The sequence below is a fragment of the Rhinatrema bivittatum genome, chromosome 6 (assembly GCF_901001135.1).
Source record: "Rhinatrema bivittatum chromosome 6, aRhiBiv1.1, whole genome shotgun sequence".
NCBI lineage: Eukaryota > Metazoa > Chordata > Amphibia > Gymnophiona > Rhinatrematidae > Rhinatrema > Rhinatrema bivittatum.
The window spans coordinates 203,447,736-203,475,619 of record NC_042620.1 but is presented as its reverse complement, the minus strand read 5'-3'; the positions used below and the strand labels follow the sequence as shown (position 1 = coordinate 203,475,619).

The following is a 27,884-nucleotide window of genomic DNA, read 5'->3' as shown; positions in this document are numbered from 1 at the left end:
ACTTGCTCACAGGCCTACCCTTTCAGCAACCAGGTCCACAAATAACCTTAACTACAGATGCATCCCCCTTGGATTGGGGAGCACACATAGGAAATCTTCAGACTCAAGGTACTTGGACAAAACTCGAAGCAACATTTCAAATCAATTTCCTGGAGCTTCGAGCTATACGTTATGCTCTACATGCATTCAAGGACTGCCTTTCACACAAGACTGTTCTAATATAAACAGACAACACAGTAGCCATGTGGTACATGAACAAACAAGGAGGCATGGGCTCTTATCTCCTCTGCCAAGAAGCCGTGCAGATTTGGGACTGGGCCCTGACACATTCCATGTTTCTCCGAGCCACTTATCTAGCAGGCAAACACAATGTAGTCGCAGATCGCTTCAGTCATAAGTTCCATCCCCATGACTGGTCTCTGTATCCTTTGATAATCACCAGAATATTCCAACGCTGGGGTCAACCAACAATAAACCTCTTTACATCCGAACTGAATTACAAAGTGAACACATTCTGCTCCCTACACAAGCAGAAACACAAGTTAGCCAGGGACGCCTTTGCTTGCCCCTGGAACTCAGGCCTTCTATATGTGTATCCCCCGATACAGCTAATAACCAAAACTCTAGTGAACCTACAACAGGACAAAGGATCAATGATACTCATAGCCCCATATTAGCCTCGATAAGTATGGTTTCCCATACTTCTCGACCTTTCGATCAGGGAACCAATTCACCTGGGCACAGCACCCACTCTCATAACTCAGGATCAGGGCAGGTTGCGCCATCCCAACCTTCAAACCCTATCCCTCACAGCCTGGATGTTGAAAGCATGATCCTTCAACCACTAAATCTTTCAACTTATGTCTCTCAAGTGCTTGTAGCTTCACGTAAACCTTCCACTCGAAAATCCTATTGTAAGTGGAAAAGATTCACCACGTGGTGCACGCAGAAAAGTATTGACCCCGTTTCCTGCCCCACATCCTCTTTATTAGACTACCTCTGGCATCTTTCAGACTCTGGTCTCCAGACTACATCAGTAAGGGTCCACCTAAGTGCTATCTCAGCCTACCACAAGGGAGTAGGGGATGCCCCGATATCAGCGCAACCCCTTGTTAGTAGGTTTATGGGAGGTTTACTTCAACTTAAACCCCATGACGACCACCAGTCACCGAATGGGACCTTAATGTAGTACTAACAAGGCTCATGCGTTCTCCTTTTGAGCCTATAGACTCCTGCGATGTTAAATTTCTTACATGGAAAGTTCTTTTCCTAGTAGCTATTACATCTGCTAGAAGGGTAAGTGAGTTACAAGCCCTTGTCACATACTCACCTTATACAAGGTTCCTACATGACCGAGTGGTCCTATGCACTCACCCTAAATTCCTTCCCAAGGTGGTTACTAACTTCCACTTGAATCAGTCTATAGTCTTGCCCACATTCTTCCCAAGACGTCACTCTCATCAAGGTGAAAGGGTTTTACACATCTTAGACTGTAAACGTGCACTTGCACTGCAATCCATAGGAAATCCACCCAGCTCTTTGTTTCCTTTGACAAAAACAAACCAGGTGTGGCAGTGGGCAAACAAACTCTTTCCAGCTGGTTAGCTGATTGTATGGAGTTCTGCTATGAGAAAGCAGGCCTTCCTCTCCAGGGACGAGTAAAGGCACACTCAGTGGGGTAGATTTTCAAAGGGATACGTGCGTACCCCCCGAAAACCTACCCCAAACCCCCCCTGCATGCGCCGAGCCTATTTTGCATAGGCTTGGCGGCGCGCGCAAGCCCCGGGACGCACGTAAATCCCGGGGCTTGCATGGAGAGGCGTTTCGGGGGACGTGGCGGTCATGACGCAGCGTTTCTTGGCGTGGGTGACGCGACGTTTCGGGGGCAGTGCCGCGGGCGTGGTTTCGGCCTGGGGGCATTCCGGGGCGTGGCCGCACCCTCCGGAACAGCCCCCGGGTTGGGTGATGATGCGCCAGCAGCCTGCCGGCAGGCATAAATCCAGCAATAAAGGTAGGGGGGGTTTAGATAGGGCCGGGGGGGGTGGGTTAGGTAGGGGAAGGGAGGGGAGGGCGAAAGAAAGTTCCCTCCGAGGCAGCTCCGATTTCGGAGCGGCCTTGGAGGGAACGGAGGCAGGCTGCACGGCTCGGCGCGCGCAGGCTGCCCAAAATCGGCAGCCTTGCACGCGCCGATCCAGGATTTTAATGGATACGCGCGGCTACGCCTGTATCTATTGAAATCCCGTGTACTCTTGTTCGCGCCTGGTGCGCGAACAAAAGTACACGCTCGCACAAAATTATAAAATCTACCCCAGTAAGAGCAATGTCAACCTCAGTAGCACACTCTCGTTCAGTACCGATTGCTGAGATTTGTAAGGCTGCAACATGGAGCTCTCTTCACAGCTTTGCAGCACATTATTGCTTGGTCAAGGAAGGGACGACAAGATTTAGCCTACAAACAATCTGTCATAAAGAACTTATTTCCAGTATAATCCCAACTCCTTCCATATCGAACCTGCTGTGATTTCAGGCCGCCTCATCTTTTCCAACAGTACACCAGTTGTTGTGCCTGTTGCACAAATTGTATGCTGTTGGTCCATAACAAATATGACTCAGCCTGTAGCTTGCTAATCACCCATATGTGAGGACTATCATCCTGCTTGTCCTGGGATAAAGCAAAATTGCTTACCTGTAATAGATGTTATCCCAGGACAGCAGGATGTAGTCCTCACGAAATTTACCCGCCACGCTGCGGAGTTGGGTCTGAAACGTTTTATTATTTTTATTTTATTTTTTGCTAACGCTTATTGCTACAAATGAGACTGAAGGGAGACCTCTGTGGCTCGAGGGATCATGGCATGCTGGGCATGCTCAGTGGGCTCAGTGTGCCAGTCAAAAGTTTCTAGAAACTTTGACAGAAAGTTTTCCGTGATAGGGCTCCGTTCAGTGATGTCACCCATATGTGAGGACTGCATTCTGCTGTCCTGGGATAACACCTATTACAGGTAAGCAATTTTGCTTTCTCTTCACAGGTGACAGCTTCTCTTCGCCATGCGAGGAAAAAGAGAAGGAGGAGGCACCAAAGGAGGTCCCAGACCCTTTTATCTTTATTCTTATTAAAATTTTTAAATGCTTCTGCCATAGCCCTAAGCAATATACAACAAACATATATTTATTTTATTAAAAAAAAATACATAACATAAAATAACACAATAAAACAACATGAACAAAATCAAAGCTAAACAAACAAAAAACATTGTTAACAGCCTATAAAGTTCTCTCCCACTAATCTGTAAACTATAGATATATCAAAAACACAATAACCTCAGATCTTAATCATAAGCCTGTCTTAAAAGAAATGTTTTTAGCATAGATTTAAATGTTTTAGAACATCCTATAAGGCACAAAGCTTCTGGAAGAGAGTTCTATAAACTGCAATTGAGAAGGCACATTCTCTTGTTTCAGCTAGATGAGCCTGTTTTACAGATAATACATCAAGGAGGCTTCTCTGAGATCGAAATGATCGTGTTGGCTGATACAAGTGTAATGAAGTGGTTGCCCAAGGTAGAAGATCAAAATTTATTAGGTTGTGAACCATAATCACAAGTTTGTATTGCACTCAATACTGTACAGTAAGCTAGTGAAGGTCCATCAGCACTGAAGTAATATGCTCCCATTGGCTTTTTTCTGAAATCAGCCACGCAACTGAATTCTGGAGCAGATGCAGTGCCCTCATTGCAATTGCTGAGGAGGAGCAAGCTTTCCTCACCCACCCCCTCCACATCAGGCAACTCAGCGGTGGCAGGCCAGCCGCTCCACCCCCAACTGGTAGGCCCGAGGCCCCAAGAACAAGAAATCCCACACCCTGTAGGGTCATCTTCCTGTTTTGCCCAGGGATGCAGTGAGGCCAGAACTGAGACTGGCCAGCCCCTGCTGGCCTAGAAAGGCCCACAAGCCCCTCATCCACCATCCTTTACTGCTCTGCCTGGGGCTTCTGAGCCAGACTCATTGCTTGGAGCACCCGTTCCAGGTGATAAGCCTGTGTCTCAGTGCCTTTTTGGGGAAAACATGCAGCTCATGGTGGAGGAGATGAGAGGGGGTACAAGCTGACCTCTAGAGTCTGCTTGGTATTTATTTTATTTTAAAACATTTGTTACCCGCCCTTCTTTTGTTCAGGATGGGGTACAAACACATACATAATAATTAAGACTTTAAAATAAAAACAAGACAGGATAAAGACCTAACAAAAAATAAAGCAATTAGTACAAAATTATAATCTTCATGGTAGCTCGTTGACATAAGAATGTTTTTAATGCCTTTGAAAAAATTGGGTTCTTTTATCAATCTGATTTCACTCAGAAGGAAGTTCCAAAATAAGGGCCCTGCTATAGCGAAGGCTCACTCTCTCATGTCTTCTAGATATGCAGCTTTGGGGGAGGGGATGTCCAATAGGTGCTGACTTAATCTCAGCGATCTTGCTGGAGTGAATATTTTTAAGGCAGCAGTAGTCCAAGGAGAAGTAATTTTATAAAGGATATTATGAATAGTAATTGCCAGTTTATAGTGGGATGCTTCTTCCAGAGTTATGAGCATCTCACCATGGTAGTACAACTTATTGCAGTGAGGTGCCCACAATAACAATCAGTTGTCTAAGTCTGCAACCTCTGGACTCGCTACTTCCCTGGGCCTTTTTTTATTTGTGTACATAGTTTGTACCCTAGTTTGCCCCCACCCTATCCTATCCCAATTTTTTTCAACATTAGAAATAGGTTTTCTCAAGTTTTATAGTTGTTTAAATTTAGATAAATTTTATATATATATTTCACTGAGCATTAGGTGAATGTTTCTATGACATTATACATACTATGGTTTGTTTGGTACAACTGTGTGATGTGTCTAAGACTTGTTAGACTCCTCTTATCTACCTTACATCAGTGTATGAAGTTGGTTTAATTGTGTGAACTTTGTACCCCTAAAATTGCTACCAGTAAGGGAGACCAGTAATCCAAAGGTCTATATGCACAGGGACCATTCACCTCCCCTTAAGGCACTAGATTTGCTTGCAGCCAAGCCACACACAGGGGTTATATATATTAAGGGGCGGATTTTAAAAAGCATTTACATGCGTAAATCTGGGTTTTACGCATGTAAATGCACTTTACTCGAGTAAGTGGGCTTTTGAAAATTGCTACAATATATGCCATTGAATCGTCCATAGGATTTATTTGCATAAGTGCACTTTACGTGAGTAAATGGCTTTTGAAAATTGCTACAATAGTAGTTACATTTATGCGCGTAACTCCTTTGAAAATTACCGCCTAAGTTTCTAGTATTTTTGGTATCCCTTTAATTATATTCACAGCATCGGAAGATTAGGCACACATATGAGGTGGCCCTTTCAAAATTCTTATACTTTAAAATAGAAAAGAGGTGTGATATAGATCTTCTGGCTAGGAGCTACATTAAAGTGAAGTAGGCTACTGCTTAAAGGTCTATAAAGCTATTTCCATATCCCAGAGACTTCAGATGTAACTGAAAAGATTAGCACTGTTGCAAAGATATCAGAGATGCATTCCCTACCAGCCTTAAAACAGGTCCTAGATAAATTTCCTGCACCCAACCCTTCTCCATGCTCATACTGCCTATGCTTACAGGTAAGGGTCAACTTTTTTCTTTAACCTCCAAACTCCTGTCTGTAAATCTCTTCAAAGTTTAACTCAAAATGTTGGACTCTGATGCATCTACCTTTCAAAGCCCATCTGCACCCTAAGACATCCAGGATCTTGTGGTTTTGTAGGTCTTTTAGAGCATTGCTCCCCATGGAGATCAGCCACTCCTTAATGATCTAATTAGCTGACCCCCCTCACTCTCTTCTACCAGTGGAGAAGTAAATGAACTAGAACAGAGATCTGATTTAAAGGAAACATCAGAGCATGTCTATCAACTGGAGGTTGATCTGAAGTGTAATTGTCAACAGCTGTTTCCCATTCTTATTGATTAAAAGGACAAAGAGATGTTAGGGTAGGAAAAAAGACTGTGACAATAGAATCTGGGATAGATGTATTGTGGGACACAGTACACATGTAAATGACTAGCTGATACATGACAAATATAAGGTCCATCTGCAGATGGAGAGCTATACTAAATTACAGGGAATAAGGCCAAGCCCAAATAAATGAGCATCCAGACCTCTGATTATGTATTCATCCACACATCCCATGCTATCCTACATTCCAAGATATACCTTCTGGTGGTGAAATAGTAGCTGTATGCAATACATCAGGGTCTGCCAGGTCTGGTCCAGGTCTTTTCCACATTATTATTTTTATGGAGAAAGAACACTCTGGATCATCTCCAGAGGAGATGACTCTAGCTGTTATTCCTAGTATAAACCCAGAGCTTTCAACCAAATCCTTGGGACATACCTAGGCATTCATGTTTTCAGGCTATCCACAATGATCATGCATGTGCTAGATTATCATGCACTGCCTGCATTGTATGCTAATCTATGTCATGCTTTATTACTGTGTATATCTAGCAACCCTGAATGCCTATGTGTATTAGGAGGCTTGGTATAAGCCATCTCTGCACTGATGAATACACATAATACACATTTACCACATCAATAAAGAGGAGGTATGTGCGCAAGACACACATGGATATGTGAATAGAAACATGCATTATTTTCTTACCTGTTTTTATATATGTGTAATATTTACTTGCATAAACCACACACTCATACATGTGCAAATACATGCAATTTACCTGTGTATGCGAGTATAAATGGTAGGCTTTCAGTGCATATTTTCCTACTTACACCATGTCACAGAGAAGTGGAGCTCTGTTAAGGAAGCCTAACTTCCTGCCCTAAGAGGTAGACATTATTTTCCATCAAGTTATGAAAGTCCAGCATCTTCTGTGTGGCTCCCAATCCAGGAGAGTAGTGTCCTACAGAAAGGAAAAGCTCTGGGAAAAGACCTGCTGCAGAGTGATAGCAATATTTAAAAATAACTGCAATGTAAATGAACATAGCCTCAAGTGGCGGGACCTGCAGCAGCTGGTAAAAAAAAAAAAAAAAAAAAGGAAGACCAGGAGGGTCATAGAAGGACTTGACAGCCAAGTCTGCTTCAGTGCTGCAAAGCGATTGGTTCTGAGCACCATATCAGAAGCTGGAGTAGGAAGGATTGGATCTTTGTACATCTTCCAACCTGAACACCAAGGTTAGCATTGCATATTGGAAACTCTGAAAAGGTGCGTGTTTAAATTGATGTTTAATATATATTTTCCCTTTTTCAGATATACTTGAACCTTGTACTATGAAAGTCCTGTACGGGGAAGTCAGGAGAGTCTAACCATACTAGGTCTCCTGACGTCCTTGGGTTTCTGGACAGGCAGAAAAACTGAGTCTTGTAATAACCATAATGCACTTGTCAGCACTGAGAGTTTTGCAGTTATGGAAGTCAGACTTTCCCAAAAACATCTGTAAACTGATGGCCTGGGAGAAGCAATAATGATAGATGTTTGAATGGAACATTTTCTGTATCATGTAGCCTCTTTATCAATATACACACAGGGACTACTTGAACCCATGTTCCTGTCACTTCCAGATCTACAACACAGGTACCACTTGCACTCTGATCCCAACTCCCCATACCTATTAGATGGTAATTAGCTATATTTCTTTCGCCAATGTCATGTTCACTCTACTTATTGTCTAGGGCAGATTGTAAGTTAGCAGACTCTTACTCTGGTGACTGTTCCCTGGTGGAATGGCCTACCTGTTGCACTTCCCTTAACACTACTGTTCTGCTTGTTGGTCCCTCTTTGTCTCATCTCTGTTATCAACTTTCCTGAAGTGATTATCTATAAAGCCTCTTCTTTAATCTCCTCTGAACCTCCTTTGTTAAGATACTGTCCCAATTCTGGCACTCATGAAACACTTTCAGTCTGATAGCTGAACATTAAAGAGAGGAATAACTAAGTGGAATGCTTTCTGTATAGTTAGTGGTCTACCAGTATTTACAGTATGAATCAGAGAGCAGTTCTGTTAGACAGAAAGGAAGGCCCACTGACTGTGAAGAGATATACCTACATAGCATGAGTTTTAATTGTGCACATTTCATTTTTGCAGAGGAGCAGTCTAGTGAAGAATCAGATCACCCAGGACTTAGTGGTCTTTAAAGGGTCAGGCACCATGCATGGATGCTGCCTGATACCTTTGAGGAGGAGACAGAGGGGGAAGATGGAGCAGCAGCACATCATGAGGCTGCAGGAGGAGGAGGAGACCCAGCTTGCAGCTACTCTCTCAGGAACATCTGATCTGAGGCAACTAGCTGATGGCCAGCAGCAGTCTAGCTCTTCTAAGGAAGAGGTTGTCTCGCCTTAAGAAAAAGAAATGCAGGTCACATCTGCAGAGAGGAACATAATGGACATTAACAACAGAGTGGTTGAGGAGATAGCAGGAATGTGGATGGAGGGACAAGGCCTGCAAAAAGTTGTGAAGGAGGAGATATGGGGAATGCATGATGTCCAAACTGCAGTGTGCTGCAGAGAATGCTCTTCTGACCACTGTCGCCACCACCATCTCCCTACCATTTAATGGCCCACTGGATGCTGCCACCAACAGCATTTGCTGCACCACCAGGCTGGATGGCCCCTCCCCAGCCTGCAGCCCCACCTGTACCAGTGATAGCTCCTCCACTTGCACCCATCATTCTACCACGTCCTCTTTTCAGGACCACCACTACTCTCTCTAGTCATGAAGCCTTCAGCACTACCACTATTGCTACTAGAAGGCCTTTCCATCAGCTCTGAGGTCTTACACCTACTAGGTCATTAGCCATTTAAGGGCAGCTGCAACCTCACACTTCTATGGAGGAGTGCCAGAATCAGTGTCCATAAGGCACCAGAGCTTCCCCCTGCTCAACAAAGAGGGTGGCCACAGAAGCACTAAAAAATGTATTTTAGTATTACAGCACACTATGGAAATAAATTCACAATCGCCTACAAAAATTTCTTTTTATCTGAGTGTTCCTTTCCTCTGTAGCCTGTCATTGACTCTGGCAATGTATTTCTTGCAATTCCTTTTGACTCAGTTCTTCCTCCTCCTCCTCTTCATCTGGATTTTCTTCTACTCTCTCTGGAGGATGCAGGTATTTGCATTTTGCCATTTTATGAAGCACACAGCAGGTTAGAAAGATCTCACAGACCTTAGGGGGGTTGTAGAGAAGGCATCCCCCAGACAGCGAAACACATTTTGAGTAGTCCAAAGTTTCTCTCAATTACTGCCCTGGTCTGCCGATGGGCCCTAGTGTAGTGAGCCTCTGCAGTTGTCTGTTGGGTAGCCATCGGGATCATGAGCCAGGTGGATATCCTCTATCACTTGTAGAAGAGAAGGCAGAGAAGATAATCTAGATATACCTTTAGGTTGGGCAGTTCACAGGGCAGGGTTAGAGCAGTCCTCCTAGCCCAAAGCTGTCAGTCCACCTAGATATAAGGGAGACACTAAGAAGAGGTTAGTTGGTGTGTGATGATAATGATGGGTGCATTCTTACCTAGAATCCAGGCCCCAGTAATGTATCCTTCCTGAAAGTGGTCATGAATAGCTGACTGTGAGAGGATGTAGGCATCCTGAGTGGATCTCAGAAACCTGGGCATTACATGTAGGATGATTCCCTTGGTCTCAGAGACTACCTGCATATTGAGGAAATGGAAGCTCTGGCAGTTGTGGTAGGTGGCCTTGTCATCCCCTGGTGTTCTAATAGGGATGTGAGTGCAATTGATAGCCCACAAGACAGAGGGGAAGCATTAGGGGTGTGCATTCGGATTGACCGCATTAGTAAAACGCAACTCATATTTTTTTTTTACTTAAAAAATTGATTCGACATAAACGATCGGATTTCCCACATATCGAACATAGATATGTTCGATATGTGGGAAATCGCGATTGTTGAGCCAAAATAAAAATATAAACCCCCTCACCCTCCTTAATCCCCCCCCCCCGACTTACCACAACTCCCTGGTGATGGAGCGAGGAGTGAGGACGCCATTTCTGCAATCCTTGGCGAGAAGCATGTGACGTCGGCGGCACGTCGAGTGACGCCGGCGTCACGTGATTCCCGGCTCGTTCGCGCCGGACGGCTCGTTCGGCCCAAAAAGAACTTTTGGCCAGCTTGGGGGGGTCAGGAGGCCCCCCCAAGCTGGCCAAAAGTTCTTTTTGGGCCGAACGAGCCGTCCGGCGCGAACTTGCCGGGAATCACGTGACGTCGCGTCTGAGTGACGCGGCGCCACGTGATTCCCGGCTCGTTTGCGCCGGACGGCTCGTTCGGCCCAAAAAGAACATTTGGCCAGCTTGGGGGGGTCAGGAGGCCCCCCCAAGCTGGCCAAAAGTTCTTTTTGGGCCGAACGAGCCGTCCGGCGCGAACTTGCCGGGAATCACGTGACGTCGCGTCTGAGTGACGCGGCGCCACGTGATTCCCGGCTCGTTCGCGCCGGACAGCTCGTTCGGCCCAAAAAGAACTTTTGGCCAGCTTGGGGGGGTCAGGAGGCCCCCCCAAGCTGGCCAAAAGTTCTTTTTGGGCCGAACGAGCCGTCCGGCGCGAACGAGCCGGGAATCACGTGACGCCGGCGTCACTCGACGTGCCGCCGACGTCACATGCTTCTCGCCAAGGATTGCAGAAATGGCGTCCTCACTCCTCGCTCCATCACCAGGGAGTTGTGGTAAGTCTGGGGGGGGGGATTAAGGAGGGTGAGGGGGTTTAATTTTTTTTTTTGCACATATGTACATATATCCAACTCATTGGATTTTTTTTATGTCCATATTGGCCGCAAGTGGGACCCCCTTTCGGACATAAAAAATATGAACATAAAATTTTGCTCTGCACATCCCTAGGAAGCATGCAATGTGATAGAAATCAGTCATGATTTGTTGTTGGTGTCTGCTTCGAAGTAAGGAAGTAGTGATGTGTTTTCCTGAGAAAGGCAGCCAGGACCTGATCTATACACATAAAGGTGGCAGACTGGCTGATTCAATCCATGACTCCTAGAGGTATCTGTGGCAAAAATTGTGTACCAACAATGCTTGGCTCCTTCAGGTGGTAGGTTGCAGGTCCCATTTTAATTGCTGGCATAAGTCCACTATGGTTTCCTTGTTGAACATGTACCTGCATGTGACATGCTCCTCAGACAGATCCAAAAAACTATGTCCTAGTCCTCTAGACTCTCTGTAAGGAGTACCTTCTTCTCGTCCTCCTCTGCTCTTTCTCCCTCCTCAGCCATATAGACCTGAGAACCCTATAGAGCCATTAGAGTCATCTTGAAAAGGGACTCTCCATCACTGATTCACACCTTTCCAGTAACATACACTCATACTCCTCTTTATAGGCTTTTATGTTCTTGTTTCCCCCAATCTGTTCCTCTAAATCTCAGTATAAACCTAAATGACCCAGTTACCAGCCAGTATGGCCTCGTCCAGCCCAGATATTTTCACTGCAACCCCCCCACACACATGACCTAGACTGTTCCTGTTATCCTCCTGTTTGACCCAGGATTTCCCAATGTTCCCCAGTAGGGCCCAGTCTGTCCCTGATAAACTCTCCCCACTCCCTGATCTGCTCCTGTGTCTGCTCACCCAGAGAAGCCAGGCCACCAAATGCCAAGCTGCTGTTCAAAGTGAAAGTTAGCACTTATGTGCATAAATAAGCAGTAGCAAATATGCATATTTGCATTTATATGCACGCATGCATTGCTTTTGAAATAGATTATTATGCACGTACGAATAAACACACCCCTAACATGCCCCGTTTTTGTGTGTGTATTATGCACATGTACGCTTATATATATGCATATGTGATACTTTTTTAAAATACTGATTAAACATAATTGAGTCACATACACGGGTATATGGCCTTTTTTACATGAGAAACACTTTGAAAATTCATTTTTAAGGCATTTGAGTCTTTATTGCCCTTTACTGCAATAAAGTTTTCAGGGGCACAAGAAGCAAAATCTGGATAATATTGTAGATTAGATATATAGTGCTTACTGGATCCAGTTTTCTGACTGAGCATACCTCAGCATTTCAGAATTTATTTTCTTTCAATATTCAGCCATTCACATATCAAATATCTTGTGTTCTTTTTGCAGGTTGATCTACGATCATATTTCCAGAAGTATTGCGTTTCTGAGATCTTAATCCATAAATTTTCACTGAGAATTAGGTAATTTGTATTTAGATTACATCAATTGTGTATTAAAAAGCATAGCTGGTTTCTATTAAAACAATATAGCTGCCACAACTGTGGGTCAATAAGCATGCTTTTTTAAAAAATGTAACAAAGCTAATCAAAAACAGGAAAACTAGATCATGCATAGGAAAATAAGATTATAAAGAAGAATAACTAACTAGTTAGCATTAATCCCCCATGAAAAGATTAAAGTGCAAAAAAGAATGGAGGAGAAATTTACAAATGATGAATTCAAGCATTTACTTGAGAGAGGCTATTCTAAACAAAAGAACATCTTTCAATAAATGGAAAAGGGATCTCAATGAAGAAAACAGGAAACAGCATAAGCACTGGAAAGTAGGGTTGTGAATCATTTTAGGACGATTAAAATTATCGTCCGATAATTTTAATATCGTCTTAAACCGTTATGGAACACAATACAATAGAGATTCTAACGATTTATCGTTATAAATCGTTAGAATCGTGAGCCGGCACACTAAAACCCCCTAAAACCCACCCCCGACCCTTTAAATTAAATCCCCCACCCTCCCGAACCCCCCCCCCAAATGAGTTAAATAACCTGCGGGTCCAGCGGCGGTCCGGAACGGCAGCGGTCCGGAACGGGCTCCTGCTCCTGAATCTTGTTGTCTTCAGCCGGCGCCATTTTCCAAAATGGCGCCGAAAAATGGCGGCGGCCATAGACGAACACGATTGGACGGCAGGAGGTCCTTCCGGACCCCCGCTGGACTTTTGGCAAGTCTCGTGGGGGTCAGGAGGCCCCCCACAAGCTGGCCAAAAGTTCCTGGAGGTCCAGCGGGGGTCAGGGAGCGATTTCCCGCCGCGAATCGTTTTCGTACGGAAAATGGCGCCGGCAGGAGATCGACTGCAGGAGGTCGTTCAGCGAGGCGCCGGAACCCTCGCTGAACGACCTCCTGCAGTCGATCTCCTGCCGGCGCCATTTTCCGTACGAAAACGATTCGCGGCGGGAAATCGCTCCCTGACCCCCGCTGGACCTCCAGGAACTTTTGGCCAGCTTGTGGGGGGCCTCCTGACCCCCACGAGACTTGCCAAAAGTCCAGCGGGGGTCCGGAAGGACCTCCTGCCGTCCAATCGTGTTCGTCTATGGCCGCCGCCATTTTTCGGCACCATTTTGGAAAATGGCGCCGGCTGAAGACAACAAGATTCAGGAGCAGGAGCCCGTTCCGGACCGCTGCCGTTCCGGACCGCCGCTGGACCCGCAGGTTATTTAACTCATTTGGGGGGGTTCGGGAGGGTGGGGGATTTAATTTAAAGGGTCGGGGGTGGGTTTTAGGGGGTTTTAATGTGCCGGTTTTGCGATTTTTAGATTTTTAGATTTTTCACGATTTTTCACGATTTTTCACGATATTTTACCCCCCCAAACGGCAACAATACGATTCCCTCCCCCTCCCAGCCGAAATCGATCGTTAAGACGATCGAGGACACGATTCACATCCCTACTGGAAAGTTAGATGCAAAGCACTGATAAGGAAGGAAAAGACAGAATTTGAAAATATGCTTGTTGTGGCAGCAACATTTCATAATAAAAACTTTTTCCGGTACATTTGAAGCAAAATGCCTGCAAAGGAGTCAGCTGGACCATTACATGATCGAGGAGTACAAGGGGCACTAAGGGAGGATAAGGCAATAGTGGAGAGATTAAATTAATTCTGTGCTTCAGTCTTTACTGAGGAAGATGTAAGGCAGATAACCATGCCAGAAGTGATATTTAATTTCAACAATTTTTATTGGCACAAACTAACAAAATCCCAAGGGGCTTGGACTCTCAGTCCCACTTGGGGCACAGTACCGCAAAGTACAAACATTTTCCCTTATTTTTATGTTTGAACAGCACACATAACGTGAACAGTGTTACGAGTAATCCCCATCCCCCCCCCCCCCCCCAAAGTCTGTCATTCGTGGATCGGTGTCTGTGTATCTCATGCCATGATATATTCAATCGTTCAGGACATAAGTCCTGGCTCATGGTGATAAAGATTGAATGTAGTGATTCCATACTAGCAAGAATGTCCGTCGTGAATCTGGAGAATGTCTGGAAACCATCTTATGCATTTGCAGCATGCGGTGGAGGCCATTCCTCCATTGCCAGAAAGTAGGAGCAGCCGCCACTGTCCAATGTGAAAGTATAAGTCGCCTGCCGACCTTGCTTGCCTTTTTTTAATGAAGAGGTGCTGCCCATGAGCCTTAATAGAAACATAGAAACATAGAAATGACGGCAGAAGAAGACCAAACGGCCCATCCAGTCTGCCCAGCAAGCTTCACACGTTTTTTTCTCTCATACTTATCTGTTTCTCTTAGCTCTTGGTTCTATTTCCCTTCCACCCCCACCATTGAAATATCTAGCTTGATTAGTTAGGGGTAGTAGGGGTAGTAACCGCCGCAATAAGCAAGCTACACCCATGCTTATTTGTTTTACCCAGACTATGTTATACAGTCCTTATTGGTTGTTTTTCTTCTCCCCTGCTGTTGAAGCAGGGAGCTATGCTGGAAATGCGTGATGTATCAGTCTTCTCCCATGCTGTTGAAGCAGAGAGCCATGCTGGATATGCATCGAAAGTGAAGTATCGGACACAATTGGTTTGGGGTAGTAACCGCCGTAACAAGCCAGCTACTCCCCACTTTGTGAGTGCGAACCCTTTTTTCTTCTCCCCTGCCGTTGAAGCAGAGAACTATGCTGTATATGCATTGAAGGTGAAGCATCAGGCTTATTTGGTTTGGGGTAGTAACCGCCGTAACAAGCCAGCTACTCCCCTCTTTGTGAGTGCAATCAAATAACAATAACTTGGCTGTAGGAGACACAGGGTTCTTGAGTATCACAGATAGGCCACAATGCTAGCCCAAAACCGATTTATCGTGGGACAAGCCCAAAACAAATGAGAAAGAGACCCCATGTCAGTGTGACATTAAACACAAGCAGACTCAGAGAGTCTACCCATATAACGGATCTGTGGGGAAACAAAGGCCCAGCCGATGAGTTTATACTGCATCTCCCTAAAGTACATATTATTAGAGATGGACAATATCTGACCAAAACTAGCTCGGATGATTGCCGGAGACAATGTAAATATCCTGTCTTTATTGCAACTGTCTGCTAGAATCATGCAGACCTCAGAATTCCCCATCCGCCCCAAATCCTTGTAATAAGCCGACAGAGAGGGACATTTGGGTGCCTCCCAACATTAACAAATCATTCAATTTATTGAAAACACTAAGGAGCATGAGGCCCATGGTAACGTAAGTACGTAATGTTGGACTTGCAGGTATGGGAAGACTTGCGACTGGGCCAGCCCATATATCTCTACCAGTTCCTGAAACGGAAGAACTTTCCCCTCCCCATCCAAAAGGTGCCCCAGCTGGCAGAGACCCTGTCCCTCCCAAACGTGAAAAGCTCCCGATTGTAAGCCCGGTGTAAACGCATAGTTTCCCCGGATTGGGAGAAGATACGAGCATAAATTAGATATGCCCAGCCTTTTAGTAACTTGAACCACGTCGTTCGCAAAGGGTCCAGCAAAGCGTTATGCTGCAATGATATTGGAAGGGCAGATGTAGGGGCCTGCAGCACATAGCATAAATGTAAGGGTGCCACCAACGCACGTTCTGCCTCGATGTTAACAAAGATGGAAGTAACCAATATCCAGTCCCTGACGACCCGGAGGTTACAACCCAGATTATACTGGCCAATATCGGGGACCCCTAAGCCGCCCCCACCCCATCAGCTCTGTAGCCATCCCAGAGGCACTCGAGGTTTCTTCCCGCGCCAAATGAAAAAGCATAGGGCACAGTTCAGGGAAGCAATATCTTGCCGTTTAAGCTAAAGGGGTAAGTTCTGCAGCAAATACAACCATTTTGGCAAAAGAATCATCTTAAACAAATGTATTCGACCGCCCAGGGAAAGGGACAAGTTATGCCAGGCTCTCAGTTTGCTCTGAGAGTGCAGCAGTACCAGACCTACATTTAAACCGTAGAGCTGCATCAAATCTAAGGTAAGTTGGACCCCCAGATAACCGAATGCACCATCCGCCCATCTTAATGGAAATTGATTGGCCCAGCACTCTTTTAAGGTATCTGGAAACGCCAGGGCCTCAGACTTGTCGCGATTGAGATGGAGACCAGAAAAGGCCCCAAATTCCTGAAACATGGTCAACAAATTAGCAAGAGAGCACTGGGGCTCAGTGAAAAAAACCAGGATATCGTCGGCAAATGCTGCATATTTAAATATAGAGTCACCAAACTTAATCCCTTTTATAGAATGGGAAGTCTGAATTTTAAGGAGTAAGGGTTCTAGTGTCAGCAAAAAAAGTAGGGGGGAAAGGGGGCAGCCCTGTCTAGTGCCCCAAAGTATTGGGAAGGGGCTCAAAAAGGCTCCATTCACCCCTATGACTGCCATCGGGTTCCGATAAAGGACTCGTATGGCATCGTAAAAAAAACCCCACCAGACCAAGATCCATCTGGCACTGAAACAAATAATCCCACTCAACCCTATCGAATGCATTCTCAGCATCAAAACTGACTACTAAAAAGGGTTCTTTTATTCTGGTGCATAAAGCTATAGTGTGGAGCACTTTGCAAATATTAGTGGAAGCATAGCGCTTGCATACAAACCCCACTTACCCCGGGGCAACCAACGAGGGCAAAATGGTGACCAACCAGTCCGCTAGAATTTTTGCCATTAATTTTTGGTCAAAATTGAATAAAGAAATGGGATGGTACAACGCCGGGGCCAACAGATCCTTCCCAGTTTTCGGAATGAGAGTTATTTGAGCTGAGTTCGTATGTGGTGGATATTCCCCTTGCTCTATAAGCGAATTGAACATGCGTGCCAAGGCCCCCCCCCCCAAACCTGGTCACCAACCGCTTGGTAAAACTCAGCGGTAAATCCATCTGGCCCCGGGGCTTTGAGGCGCTTCGCTTTCCGTATAGCTAAGGCAGCCTCTTCTGCCAGAATAGGCCTGTTCCGCCAAGAGCGCTAGGCCTCACTACTCGCGGGCACATTAATATGGGATTTAAAGGTAGCGGATTGGGCAGTATCCCCCCCTTCAGACCTATAAAGGTGAGCATAATAGGCCCGAAAACTCTCCAATATGGACGGGGTGTCATTTACCACCTTACCCGTTGAGGTTCGCAGCGCTGCAATGTGCCGCGAGTTTTAATGTGCCGGGACGTTTTAATGTGCTGGGACGTTTTAATCAAGTTCGCTAACAGCTTACTGGACTTATTTCCATATTGGTACAATTTAAATTGATAATATAGAATACTTTTCTTTGCCCGTTGGTGTAGAAGGGAAATAAGTTCAGCCTGTATGGACAGATATCGCTCACGATTAGTCTCTATGCGGGCAGCAATTAGACCTTTTTTGGCCTGTTGCAACTGAGTACTGAGAGCCAGCAGTCTCTTATCTAAAATCTTCCGGCAGTGGGCCAAGTACGATATAATATCTCCCCGTAGGACTGCCTTAGCTGCATACCAAAATAGCACCAGATTGTCTAAGTGAGTCCCATTCAGCTCTGCATAATCCTTCCACTTGGCCCGGAGAAAGTCATGGAAGTGGGAGTCATCCACTAAAAAATAGGGGAACCTCCAAAAACGGGGCATAGAGGTATTATCAGATCCCATTAAATCCAACCACATTGGTGAATGGTCAGAGATCACAGTGTTGTCTATGCCTTGCCAGCCACTTTGGAAAAAGCATGGGCACTCACCAAGATGTAATCCATTCTGGAATGAGTGGAATGGGCCCTGAAAAGATGAGTAAACTCTAAATCAGCAGAGTGTAATGTCCTCCAGGCATCTATGACGTGAAGAGATCTCTCAAAAAAAGTGATCCCCTTGCTCGCGCCCCAGGCTCCAGAGGCAGCTGGGGCCCGGTCCATGCAGGGATCCCTAACCGCAATTAAAGTCCCTGCCAATCACCAGAAGGGCACCAGTATAGGGCAATAAAAGACTATATATGTCTTGAAAAAAAGCTGAGGTGTAAACATAGGATCATATAGATTGCAAAGTACTATGGGCATATGATTCAATTCGGCTATTAAGATTACATAACGACCCTTAGGATCAATATGCTCCGCCTGTACTGTGAGAGGGAGGGCTTTAAGAATTAAAATAGCTACCCCGGCCGACCAAGACTATGCAGACGCAAAATGGACTTCTCCCACCTAATGCTGACGCAACTTCCTATGTTCAGCATCAGTGAAGTGTGTTTCCTGTAAAAATACTATATCAGCAGATTTCTTTTTAAACATGGTTAACAACTTTGTTCGCTTAATCGGAAAATTGATACCACAAGCATTCCAGGAGATTAATCGGATATCCTGTTTAGTCATTCCATACAGATTCTATAAAAAAAACATTAAAAGGATAAATATTGAGAGAAAGGTGACCCTCCCAGCTGGAGTCACCCTCCCAACCCCTATGCAGAGGAGTACATACATTACACTGGCAGAGAAAGAGATGAAACACTTCCATGACACAGATCCATAGCATAACAGCCACCCCCCCTTACCTACCCCATCCCCACCCCCCATTCGATCCCCCCATATCCCCATCATCAGGAACTATCAAAGGGTGAGAACCACCAAGATGTGTGTGAGCCCCCTCCCCTAAAGATTATCCAGCCCCACCCCCCGACCAACCCACAAACAAGGGACAAGGAAGCCCAACCCCAACTGATTCAACTGAGAAAAAGAAAACCTGCCCAAAGAACTGCTGGGCTGTCTGTAAAGCTCTGGTCAGAGTTCCATCCCCAGCTGGCCATGGCAAGGGAGTTCTGTGGCCTCCAAAGCAGCATACACCAGCCCATAGCCTTGCAAGCGGGCCTTGCAGAAGTAACCACACCGCAGAACTGCAGCACAAGCGCTGAAGATTTGGCCCTGACCAGATGGCTTAGAACATTATTTATTCGCTCCAGAGGAGATGTACCACAAGCAGAGGCACCCTTTAACCAGCTCACAGCGTGGCATCCTCAGGTCTGCTGGGGCTGCGGGGTATCAGTTGCTGTCGTAAGCAAACATACTTCTCCAGCTCCCCAGCCTCCGTAAACCAATGCACTCCATCAGGGCCCTGAACCTGCACACAGGCCAGATATACCAAAACCGCTCTAATCCCCAACTTAAACAAGATAGAGCAGAGAGAGGCTAATATCCGGCATTGCGCAGCAAGGGACGCTGAGTAGTCCTCAAAGGCCAGAATTTTCTGATTATTGTAGGTTAACCCCTTCCTCGAGCGTATGGCTTGCAGGATCTCGGATTTATGTGCAAAGTTGAATATTTTAGCTATGACCACATGGGGCTTCCCTGATGCAATGTTTTTAGGCCCCTGGCGGTGAGCACGTTCCACTCTCAAGGGACCATGAGACTTGGAGAGACTGAGTCCTCGGGTCAGCCAGTTTTCTAGGAAAGGTGCCACTGCCAGCTCCCTGTAATCCAAGGTTTCAGGCAGCCCTATAAACTGCAGATTTGAGCGGCGAGAGCGGTTCTCCAAATCATCTAATTGGTCTGCCTGCTTTTTATAGGCCTCCTGCAATTGGGTTACCTCTGCCTTTAAATCTTGCAGGTCATCCTCAGCATCAGAGATTCGCTGCTCCACCTGAATGATTCTTGGCTCAAAACCAGTGATCACATCCGCAAGGCCTGTCAATTTTTCAGCAATATTTTTCAATTCGGGCTCTAAGGCATCCACCACTGCCGCCTTAATGTCAGTGGCTGCAGCGCCGAGATTCGCAGCCAAGCCTGCGGAGGAAATGTCATAGTGGCCGTCCTCTTCTGCACCAGGGGAGTAGACCACACAGGCTTTCTCTTTTTCTTTTTTTTGTGGATCTGGCAGTCATAGCTCTCCCGGCACTCAGGGCAAGACAGTGGAGGCAGAGGGAAGCAGAGGGAGAGCTTGCATCTGCTCTCCTCAATGCATCACGTGATCCAGAAGTGATATTTAAAATAGATGATACAGAGGAAGTGAAAAAAATCTCCATGAACAAACAAAAAAGTAACAAAACACTGAGACCAGATGCTATATATCACAGAGTGCTGAAAGAACTGAAAAATGAAATTGCAGACCTGCTGATAGTAATCTATAAACAATCAATAAAATCAGCTAGGTACCCTAAGATTGGAGAATGAACAATCTAATGTCAGTTTTTAAAAAGAGTTCCAAGGATGATTTGAGAAATTGATGTCAGTGCCAGTAAAAATGGTTGAAACTATTTTATGTTTCAAACTTTTTATTGAGTTTTCTTTTTCAACCATAATAGCAAAGTAGCTGACACTGGTGTTTTCTGCATAGAGTCTATTTTAAAGAACAACATTACTGAACATATACTGTAGATAGACATAATTTGATGTCTTTGGTTTAACCCAGTAGGACAAATCTTATGTTCTAATGGGACAAAGCCAACATGGATTTAGCCAAGGGAAATCTTGCCAATCTTCTACAGCCAGTTAATATAATGTATCTGGATTTTCAGAAAGCACTTGACAAAATACTTCATGAGAAACTCTTGAGTAAATTAAAAAGTAATTGAATAGGAGGCAATGTTTTGTTGTGAATTGAGAGCTGGTTAAAAGATAGAAAACAGCGAGTAAGGCTAAATGATCAATTTTCTCAATGGAGGAAGGTGAATAGTGGAATGCCCCAGGGCTCTGAACTGAGACCAGTGCTTTTTAACAAATGTATAAATGACCTAGAGATGGGAATAACAAATGAGGTGATCAGATTTGCTGATGACACACAATTATTCAAAGTTATTAATCACAAGAAGACTGAGAAATTGCAAGAGGACCTTGCAAGACAGGGCATCCAAATGGCAGATGACATTTAATGTGGACAAGTGCAAAGTGATGCATGTAGGGAAGAGCAATCCAAATTACAGCTGCACAATTCAAGGTTTGACATTGGAATCACCACCCTGGCAAAGGATATAGGCATCATCATGGATAATGTGTATAGGCGCTGCCCCCGTGGCCATTTTGAAAGCCTGTAGCGGCAGGGCAGGAGTGACTAGGGATTGCTTCTGCTCATTGAAGACCACAAATGGGGTAAGAAGTGGCATGGAGTGAGATGCAGGGGATGGTGCCAAAGCAGGGAGCAGGCTTTTTATTGGAGGTAGCAGGGCTTTTTCCAGCAGATGGAGCGGCTGTGCTTCTAACTTTTTTTTTTAACAAAATGAAAAACTTTTTTTTATTTCCTTAAAACAAATTGAAATGATCTGAGTCTGATTCCCGGACCTTACTCTAGTCACATGGCTGGGGCAATGTCAGGTTGGCGCCAGTTTGTAAAATGGCGCTGACCAGAATGGATGTAAGAGTGCACCTGTCCCCAACATGGAATCCAGGATAAAGTGTGGGGGTGGGGACGTTGAGCATCGGGTGGGCCAGGGAGCAGGGGGTAGGTGGTCTCATTGGGGTACAGGGTGTGAGGGGGTGGGGGGACTTTGCTATCAGGGGTTCAGAGGGCCAGGGTGGGTGATTATGCAAATGTGCCTCAAGGGGGCCAGGGGAGGGAGACTTTGCTGTCGGGGGGGGGGGGGAGGTGGGGCTTATGTAAGTATACCTCGGGGGGCCAAGGATGGGGGGGCTTGGACATCAGGGAGTGCCACAGCATGCATAATTAAAACATTTTTTTCTATTTTTGTGGAGTTGGGACTGCCTCAACTGGTGGCCCCAGGTTGAAATGCAGGTCAGCACTGACCCCCCTCTCAACTTCCCGGTTTGGCTGCATTTTTTTTTGGGGGGGGGGGCACCAGCCCTTTAAGATGATGGTGATCCTGTGAGGTTGAGGCCACCATCGCGTTAAAAGCTTGCTCCCTACATTCTTTTGTGTCATGCTGTTTGGCCGCATCACAAAGAATGCCCATAGAGCCATAATGCTTTTTGCGGGGAAGGAGCCCCACTATCGCAGCGACACCCTACAATAGTGGGACCTCTTCTGCAAAAGAACACCAGCTTGATGCATCTAGACCTAAGATGGTAACTTTTAAACTAGCGTGCAGGCGCACATGTATGTACATTCATCGGCCCGCGCCCAGGGACGCAACTGTTTTATAACATGCACATATATGCATGCATGTTATAAAATAGCCTGACTGCTTGCACATATATGCAGTTTTAAGTGGACGTGTGCCTATACACGTAATTGCCGCTTCCCTGTACGTACCAGGATCAGTCCAGACTGCTGGGTTATGCCTCCCGTCCAGCAGATGGAGTCAGAGAGAAACTGAAAAGGCACCACTGATATACCCTGGTGCGCCCCCTGCGATCCTCCAGTATATCTCTGACTCCAGCAGATGAGAGAGCATAACCTTGCGGTCCTGATCTCCTGTAAATTGAATTGTGAAGGGATTTCCCTATCAGGTTTGACTTAATATAGAGGAGAAATCCTGTGACTAGATCAATTAGTGATTTGTACCTAATTTGGTAATAATAAGTGGAGCCATAGCAGGCCAGGCAGGGCACTGCCCTACAGCCTTTTCCCGGGGTTTTTTTTTCAGTCTTACCCAGTGAGAGGAGGGGAGGATTAATCGGAGGGCCGGTCACTCTCCCTATCCGCCTCCTGAGAAGTTTCATTCCTCGGAGAAGAAAGTTTAGTCGGGTGTGCTACACCCCCTGCAGGCTCCACCAGCCACTTGTCTGTGAGGTACTTTAGCTGCCGGTGGCAGCGCTATTAAAAAAAAAAAAAAAATTTAAAAACGAGGTAATTGTGTCCACTGCCTGCGTTCCTCACTGTGGTCTCCGGAAGGGGTGGCTTGTCACCCAGCCCTTACTCGTGCCGTTTTTCGCGCCGTTTTTTGGTGTTAAAAAAAAAAAAAAAAAAAAAAAAAAAAACCATGCCCCGAGGCACTGTTTGTACGGCATGTGGGGAGCCGGGCCGTCGGCTCTCCCGCGAGGGCCTTTGCTCCCGGTGCCTTCCCGGGGGTGAGGGTTCCTCGCGGGGGTCAGCCGCGGCCGGGAGCTCCCCTTCCCCGCGGCGTGGGGCACGGCCAGCGTCGGCCAAATCTCGGCAGTCCGCGCTGCCGATACCGGGGGCGGCGGCCATTTAGAAAATTCGGCGGCCATTTTAAATGACTCGGATCGCGATGCGGTTTCGTCGGAAGAAGGGGATGACTCCCCCCCCCGTCCCCACCGGATCTTAGCCCCCGCGGGTTACCAGGGCCTGTTAATTTGCCACCTGTGGGAGCAAAAGGAGGTTCTTTGAAGAGGCCTCATCCCTTTTCCTCACAATTTGTACTTTTGCTCCACAAGGCTTATATGGAGGCCGAAGCGGAATGGGAGCAGGGTACTCCTGCCCCAGATAAACGGGGGAGACTTTCTACTGGTCTCTTTGGCTTGGGGGATGCAGCCCCGGCTCCTCCTCAACCTCCGCAGCAGGCTGCTCCAGCTCCTTCGGCTCCCCCTCCAAAACCTCCTCAGCATGTAGCTCCGGCCCCCCTTTCACAGGATCCGTCCACGCCGGATCCTGATATGGATGTAGGGGGTACGGACCCGGTTGAGGGGGATGATCCTCAGATACTCCGCTTATTTCATAAGGAAGAACTGGAGCCCTTGATTGCCCATGTTCTTCGGGAACTAAAGATTCCAGTACCCCAGGTTGACTCCAATTCCCAGCCAGGGGATTTTGAATTAGACGGGCTCCGCACGCCTGCGCATGCCTTTCCTTTTCATAATAAACTGTTTCAGCTTGTATCCCGGGAATGGGATAATCCGGAGGCAACTCTTAGGGTCAGCCGCGCTATGGATAAGCTTTACCCTCTCCCTGCGGATTCCTTGGAGCTCCTTAGGGTGCCAAGGGTGGATTCGGCGGTCACTGCCATGGCTAAACATACCACCATTCCCGTAACAGGGGGTACGGCCCTTAAGGATCTTCAGGATCGGAAGCTGGAGACGTTGCTTAAGCGCATCTTTGAGGTTTCGGCTTTGGGAGTACGGGCGGCCGTTTGCAGCTGCATGGAACAAAGGGCTACCCTTCGTTGGGTACAACAGATGTTGACATCTCAAGATCTGCCTCCGGATGAAGCAGAGCAAGCAAACCGTATAGAATCCGCGGTGGCTTACGCCGCGGATGCCTTTTATGACCTCCTCCGCACTTCGGCCCGGTCTATGTCTTCGGCTGTGTCGGCACGGAGGTTACTCTGGCTGCGTCATTGGGCGGCGGACTCTTCCTCCGAGGCCCAACTCGGTTCCTTTCCCTTTCGGGGCAAGTTGTTATTTGGCACCGAGTTAGAAGACCTTATCCGATCTTTGGGGGAGAATAAAGTGTTTAAGTTGCCAGAGGACAAGCCTAGATTTTTTCGCCCTTCGGGTACCTTCCGCGGACGGTTTCGCGGGCAACGCCGTTTTCGCTCGGGAAGGGGGTCCTCTTTTGCTACCCGACAGCCGTCTCCGCGTTCCCAGTCATGGACTCCTTCCTTTCGTGGTAGAAGGCCGGCATGCGCAGGGGCGTCTCATACCTTCGCCACCTCTAAGGCGGCTCAATGAAGGGACGCCGGTCCATTCCTCCGTCCCGGAGGTAGGAGGACGACTCTCTTACTTTCGGGAGGAATGGGCCACAATTACCTCAGACCAATGGGTCCTCGACATTATATCTCACGGCTACGCCCTAGATTTTGCAAGGCCCCTGCGCGATTTGTTCCTTATCTCTCCCAGCGGTTCTCAGGTAAAGCAACAGCGAATTGCTCAGACCCTGGAGCGATTGCAGGCGCTGGGTGCAATAGTGCCTGTGCCGCCCGCCGAGCAACGCACGGGCCGTTATTCCATCTATTTCATCGTTCCCAAGAAGGAGGGCACATTTCGGCCGATTCTGGATCTCAAGCGAGTCAACAGGGCGTTGCGCATACCGCGGTTTCGGATGAGACCCTGCGCTCGGTCATAGCGGCGGTACACAAAGGCGAGTATTTGGCTTCCTTAGATCTCACGGAGGCTTACTTGCACATAGGGATACAAGAGTTCCATCAAAGATTTCTGCGCTTTATGGTCCTGGGATCTCACTTCCAGTTTTGTGCTCTTCCGTTCGGTCTGGCGACAGCTCCGAGGGTGTTCACCGAGGTAATGGTGGTGGTGGCGGCGAGTCTTCGGAGAGACGGAGTGTTGGTACACCCGTATTTGGACGATTGGCTCATCCGAGCAAAATCGCGACGTCTCTGCGAAGATACGATTCAGGCAGTCCTTCACCGGCTCCACTCCTTGGGGTGGGTGGTCAATTACACCAAGAGCCATCTGATCCCCTCCCAGAATTTGGAATTTCTGGGCGCCTCGTTCGATACGAAAGTGGGAAAGGTTTCTCTCCCACAGGCAAGGATGGAGCGTCTGATGGCGCACGTTCGCCGTCTCCTCGCCCTTCCCCTGCCTGTGGTATGGGATTACTTACAGGTTCTTGGATATATGGCATCCACACTGGATTTGGTTCCGTGGTCATTTGCGCATATGCGGCCGCTACAGAGGGCGCTTCTGTCTCGTTGGGACCCCAAATCGGAAGAGTTTCAGATACCTTTGCCACTCTTACCCCCAGCGAGGACCAGTCTACAATGGTGGTTGGATCCGGTCCACTTGCTCCAAGGCACCGATTTGGATCCGCCTCAATGGATCATTGTCACGACCGATGCCAGTCTGACGGGCTGGGAAGCAGTCTGTCAGTCTCAGTCCGCTCAGGGACGTTGGACGCCTCCTCAGACCAAGTGGTCGATCAATCGTTTGGAAACAAGGGCGGTTCGCCTAGCATTACAGCACTTTCTGCCTTTAATTCGGGACAGAGCAGTTCGGGTTCTGTCCGACAACGCAACCACGGTAGCGTATATAAATCGGCAAGGCGGTACACGGAGTCTACCGGTAGCAACCAAAGCCAGCCAGTTGATGGTGTGGGCAGAGCAGCACCTGTCTCGTATTGCGGCGTCCCACATCGCAGGAGTCGACAACGTTCAAGCAGACTATCTCAGCCGGCAACGACTAGACCCGGGAGAGTGGGAACTATCTCCCGAGGCACTCAGACTCATCTGTCGCCGGTGGGGAACTCCCCGGTTGGACCTCATGGCAACTCGTTTGAATGCCAAGGCAGCTCGCTTCTTCAGTCGCAGAAGGGAACACGGGTCGGAGGGCGTAGACGCGCTAGCTCTTCCCTGGCCTGCGCACGTTCTTCTGTATGTGTTTCCACCGTGGCCGTTGGTGGGGAAAATATTGCGTCGCATAGAATCCCACACGGGACCCGTCATTCTCGTAGCTCCGGAGTGGCCGAGGAGGCCGTGGTTCGCCAACCTCATCAATCTAGCGGTGGACGGCCCCTTGTGGCTCGGTCATCTGCCTCGACTCCTTCGGCAGGGTCCAGTATTTTTCGACCAGGCCGATCGCTTTTGTCTAGCGGCTTGGCTTATGAGAGGCGGCAATTGAGAAGGAAAGGATATTCCGAGTCGGTCATTACTACTCTTCTGCAGGCTCGTAAGCCCTCTACCTCGGTTGCTTATGTCAGGGTATGGAAGGTTTTTGACTCCTGGTGTCAGGGTCTGGAAGTGCCGTCGCGGAAGGCTACGGTGTCTCATATTCTGACTTTTTTGCAAAAGGGTCTAAAGAAGGGTTTATCCTATAATTCTCTGCGTGTGCAGGTAGCGGCCTTAGGCTGTTACCGCGGTAAACTTGACGGAGTTTCCATTGCCATGCATCCGGACGTTGCACGATTTTTAAAGGGAGTTAAACATTTGCGACCCCCGGTGCGACCTATCTGTCCTTCTTGGAGTTTAAATTTGGTTCTCCGGGGTCTTTGTACTTCTCCGTTTGAGCCTCTACGAAGGGCTACTCTCAAGGATCTCACTCTCAAAACTGTTTTTCTCGTCGCTATTTGTTCAGCTCGCCGAATCTCGGAACTTCAGGCGTTGTCTTGTAGGGAACCTTTTCTCCGTATTTCTAATTCGGGGGTTTCTCTACGTACCATTCCTTCGTTTTTGCCTAAGGTAGTTTCCGCCTTTCACGTCAACCAGACGGTGGACCTACCGGCATTTGCGGTGGACGGGGCTGAGGTGTCGCGGCAACCGGAACTTCGCAAGTTGGATGTTCGAAGGACGCTCTTGCGGTACCTGGACGTTACCAACCCCTTTCGGTTGTCTGATCATCTGTTTGTCTTGTGGGGTGGTCCAAAGAAGGGAAATAAAGCTTCAAAAACTACGATCGCACGCTGGTTGAAAGAGGCGATTGTGTCTACTTACATTTCCCAAGGTTGCGCCGTTCCGGAGGGTCTTAAGGCTCATTCTCTGCGCTCCCAGGCGGCGTCGTGGGCAGAGAGTGGGTTTATTTCCTCACAGGAAATTTGCCGAGCGGCTACTTGGAAGACATTGCACACCTTTGCGAGACATTACCGTTTGGACGTGCGCGCTCCGACGGTGGACTCATTCGGCAGTGGTGTGCTTCGTGCGGGACTGTCAGGGTCCCACCCCATTTAGGGCAGCTTGGGTACTTCCCAGCAGTCTGGACTGATCCTGGTACGTACAGGGAAAGGAAAATTAGGACTTACCTGATAATTTTCATTCCTGTAGTACCAAGGATCAGTCCAGACGCCCGCCCATTTCAGTGAAGAGTGTAGAGTCCCGCAACTGTTGTTTCTTCGTGTTTTTCGGGTTCCGTTTTTTACGGGCACTTGCTTGTTTTCATGGTTTCC

General features: G+C 47.3%; 1 protein-coding gene across 1 annotated transcript in view; it reads left to right on the top strand.

The window, feature by feature from the left end:
* LOC115093946 (RNA-binding protein 44-like) overlaps positions 1 to 27,884 on the top strand; it is a 318,590-nt gene that overhangs the window by 215,042 nt on the left and 75,664 nt on the right. The window contains exon 8 of the mRNA XM_029606425.1: positions 12,142 to 12,215. Coding sequence (XP_029462285.1) covers positions 12,142 to 12,190 — 49 coding nt within the window. The 3' untranslated portion in view covers positions 12,191 to 12,215. The remainder of the gene's footprint in view (positions 1 to 12,141; positions 12,216 to 27,884) is intronic.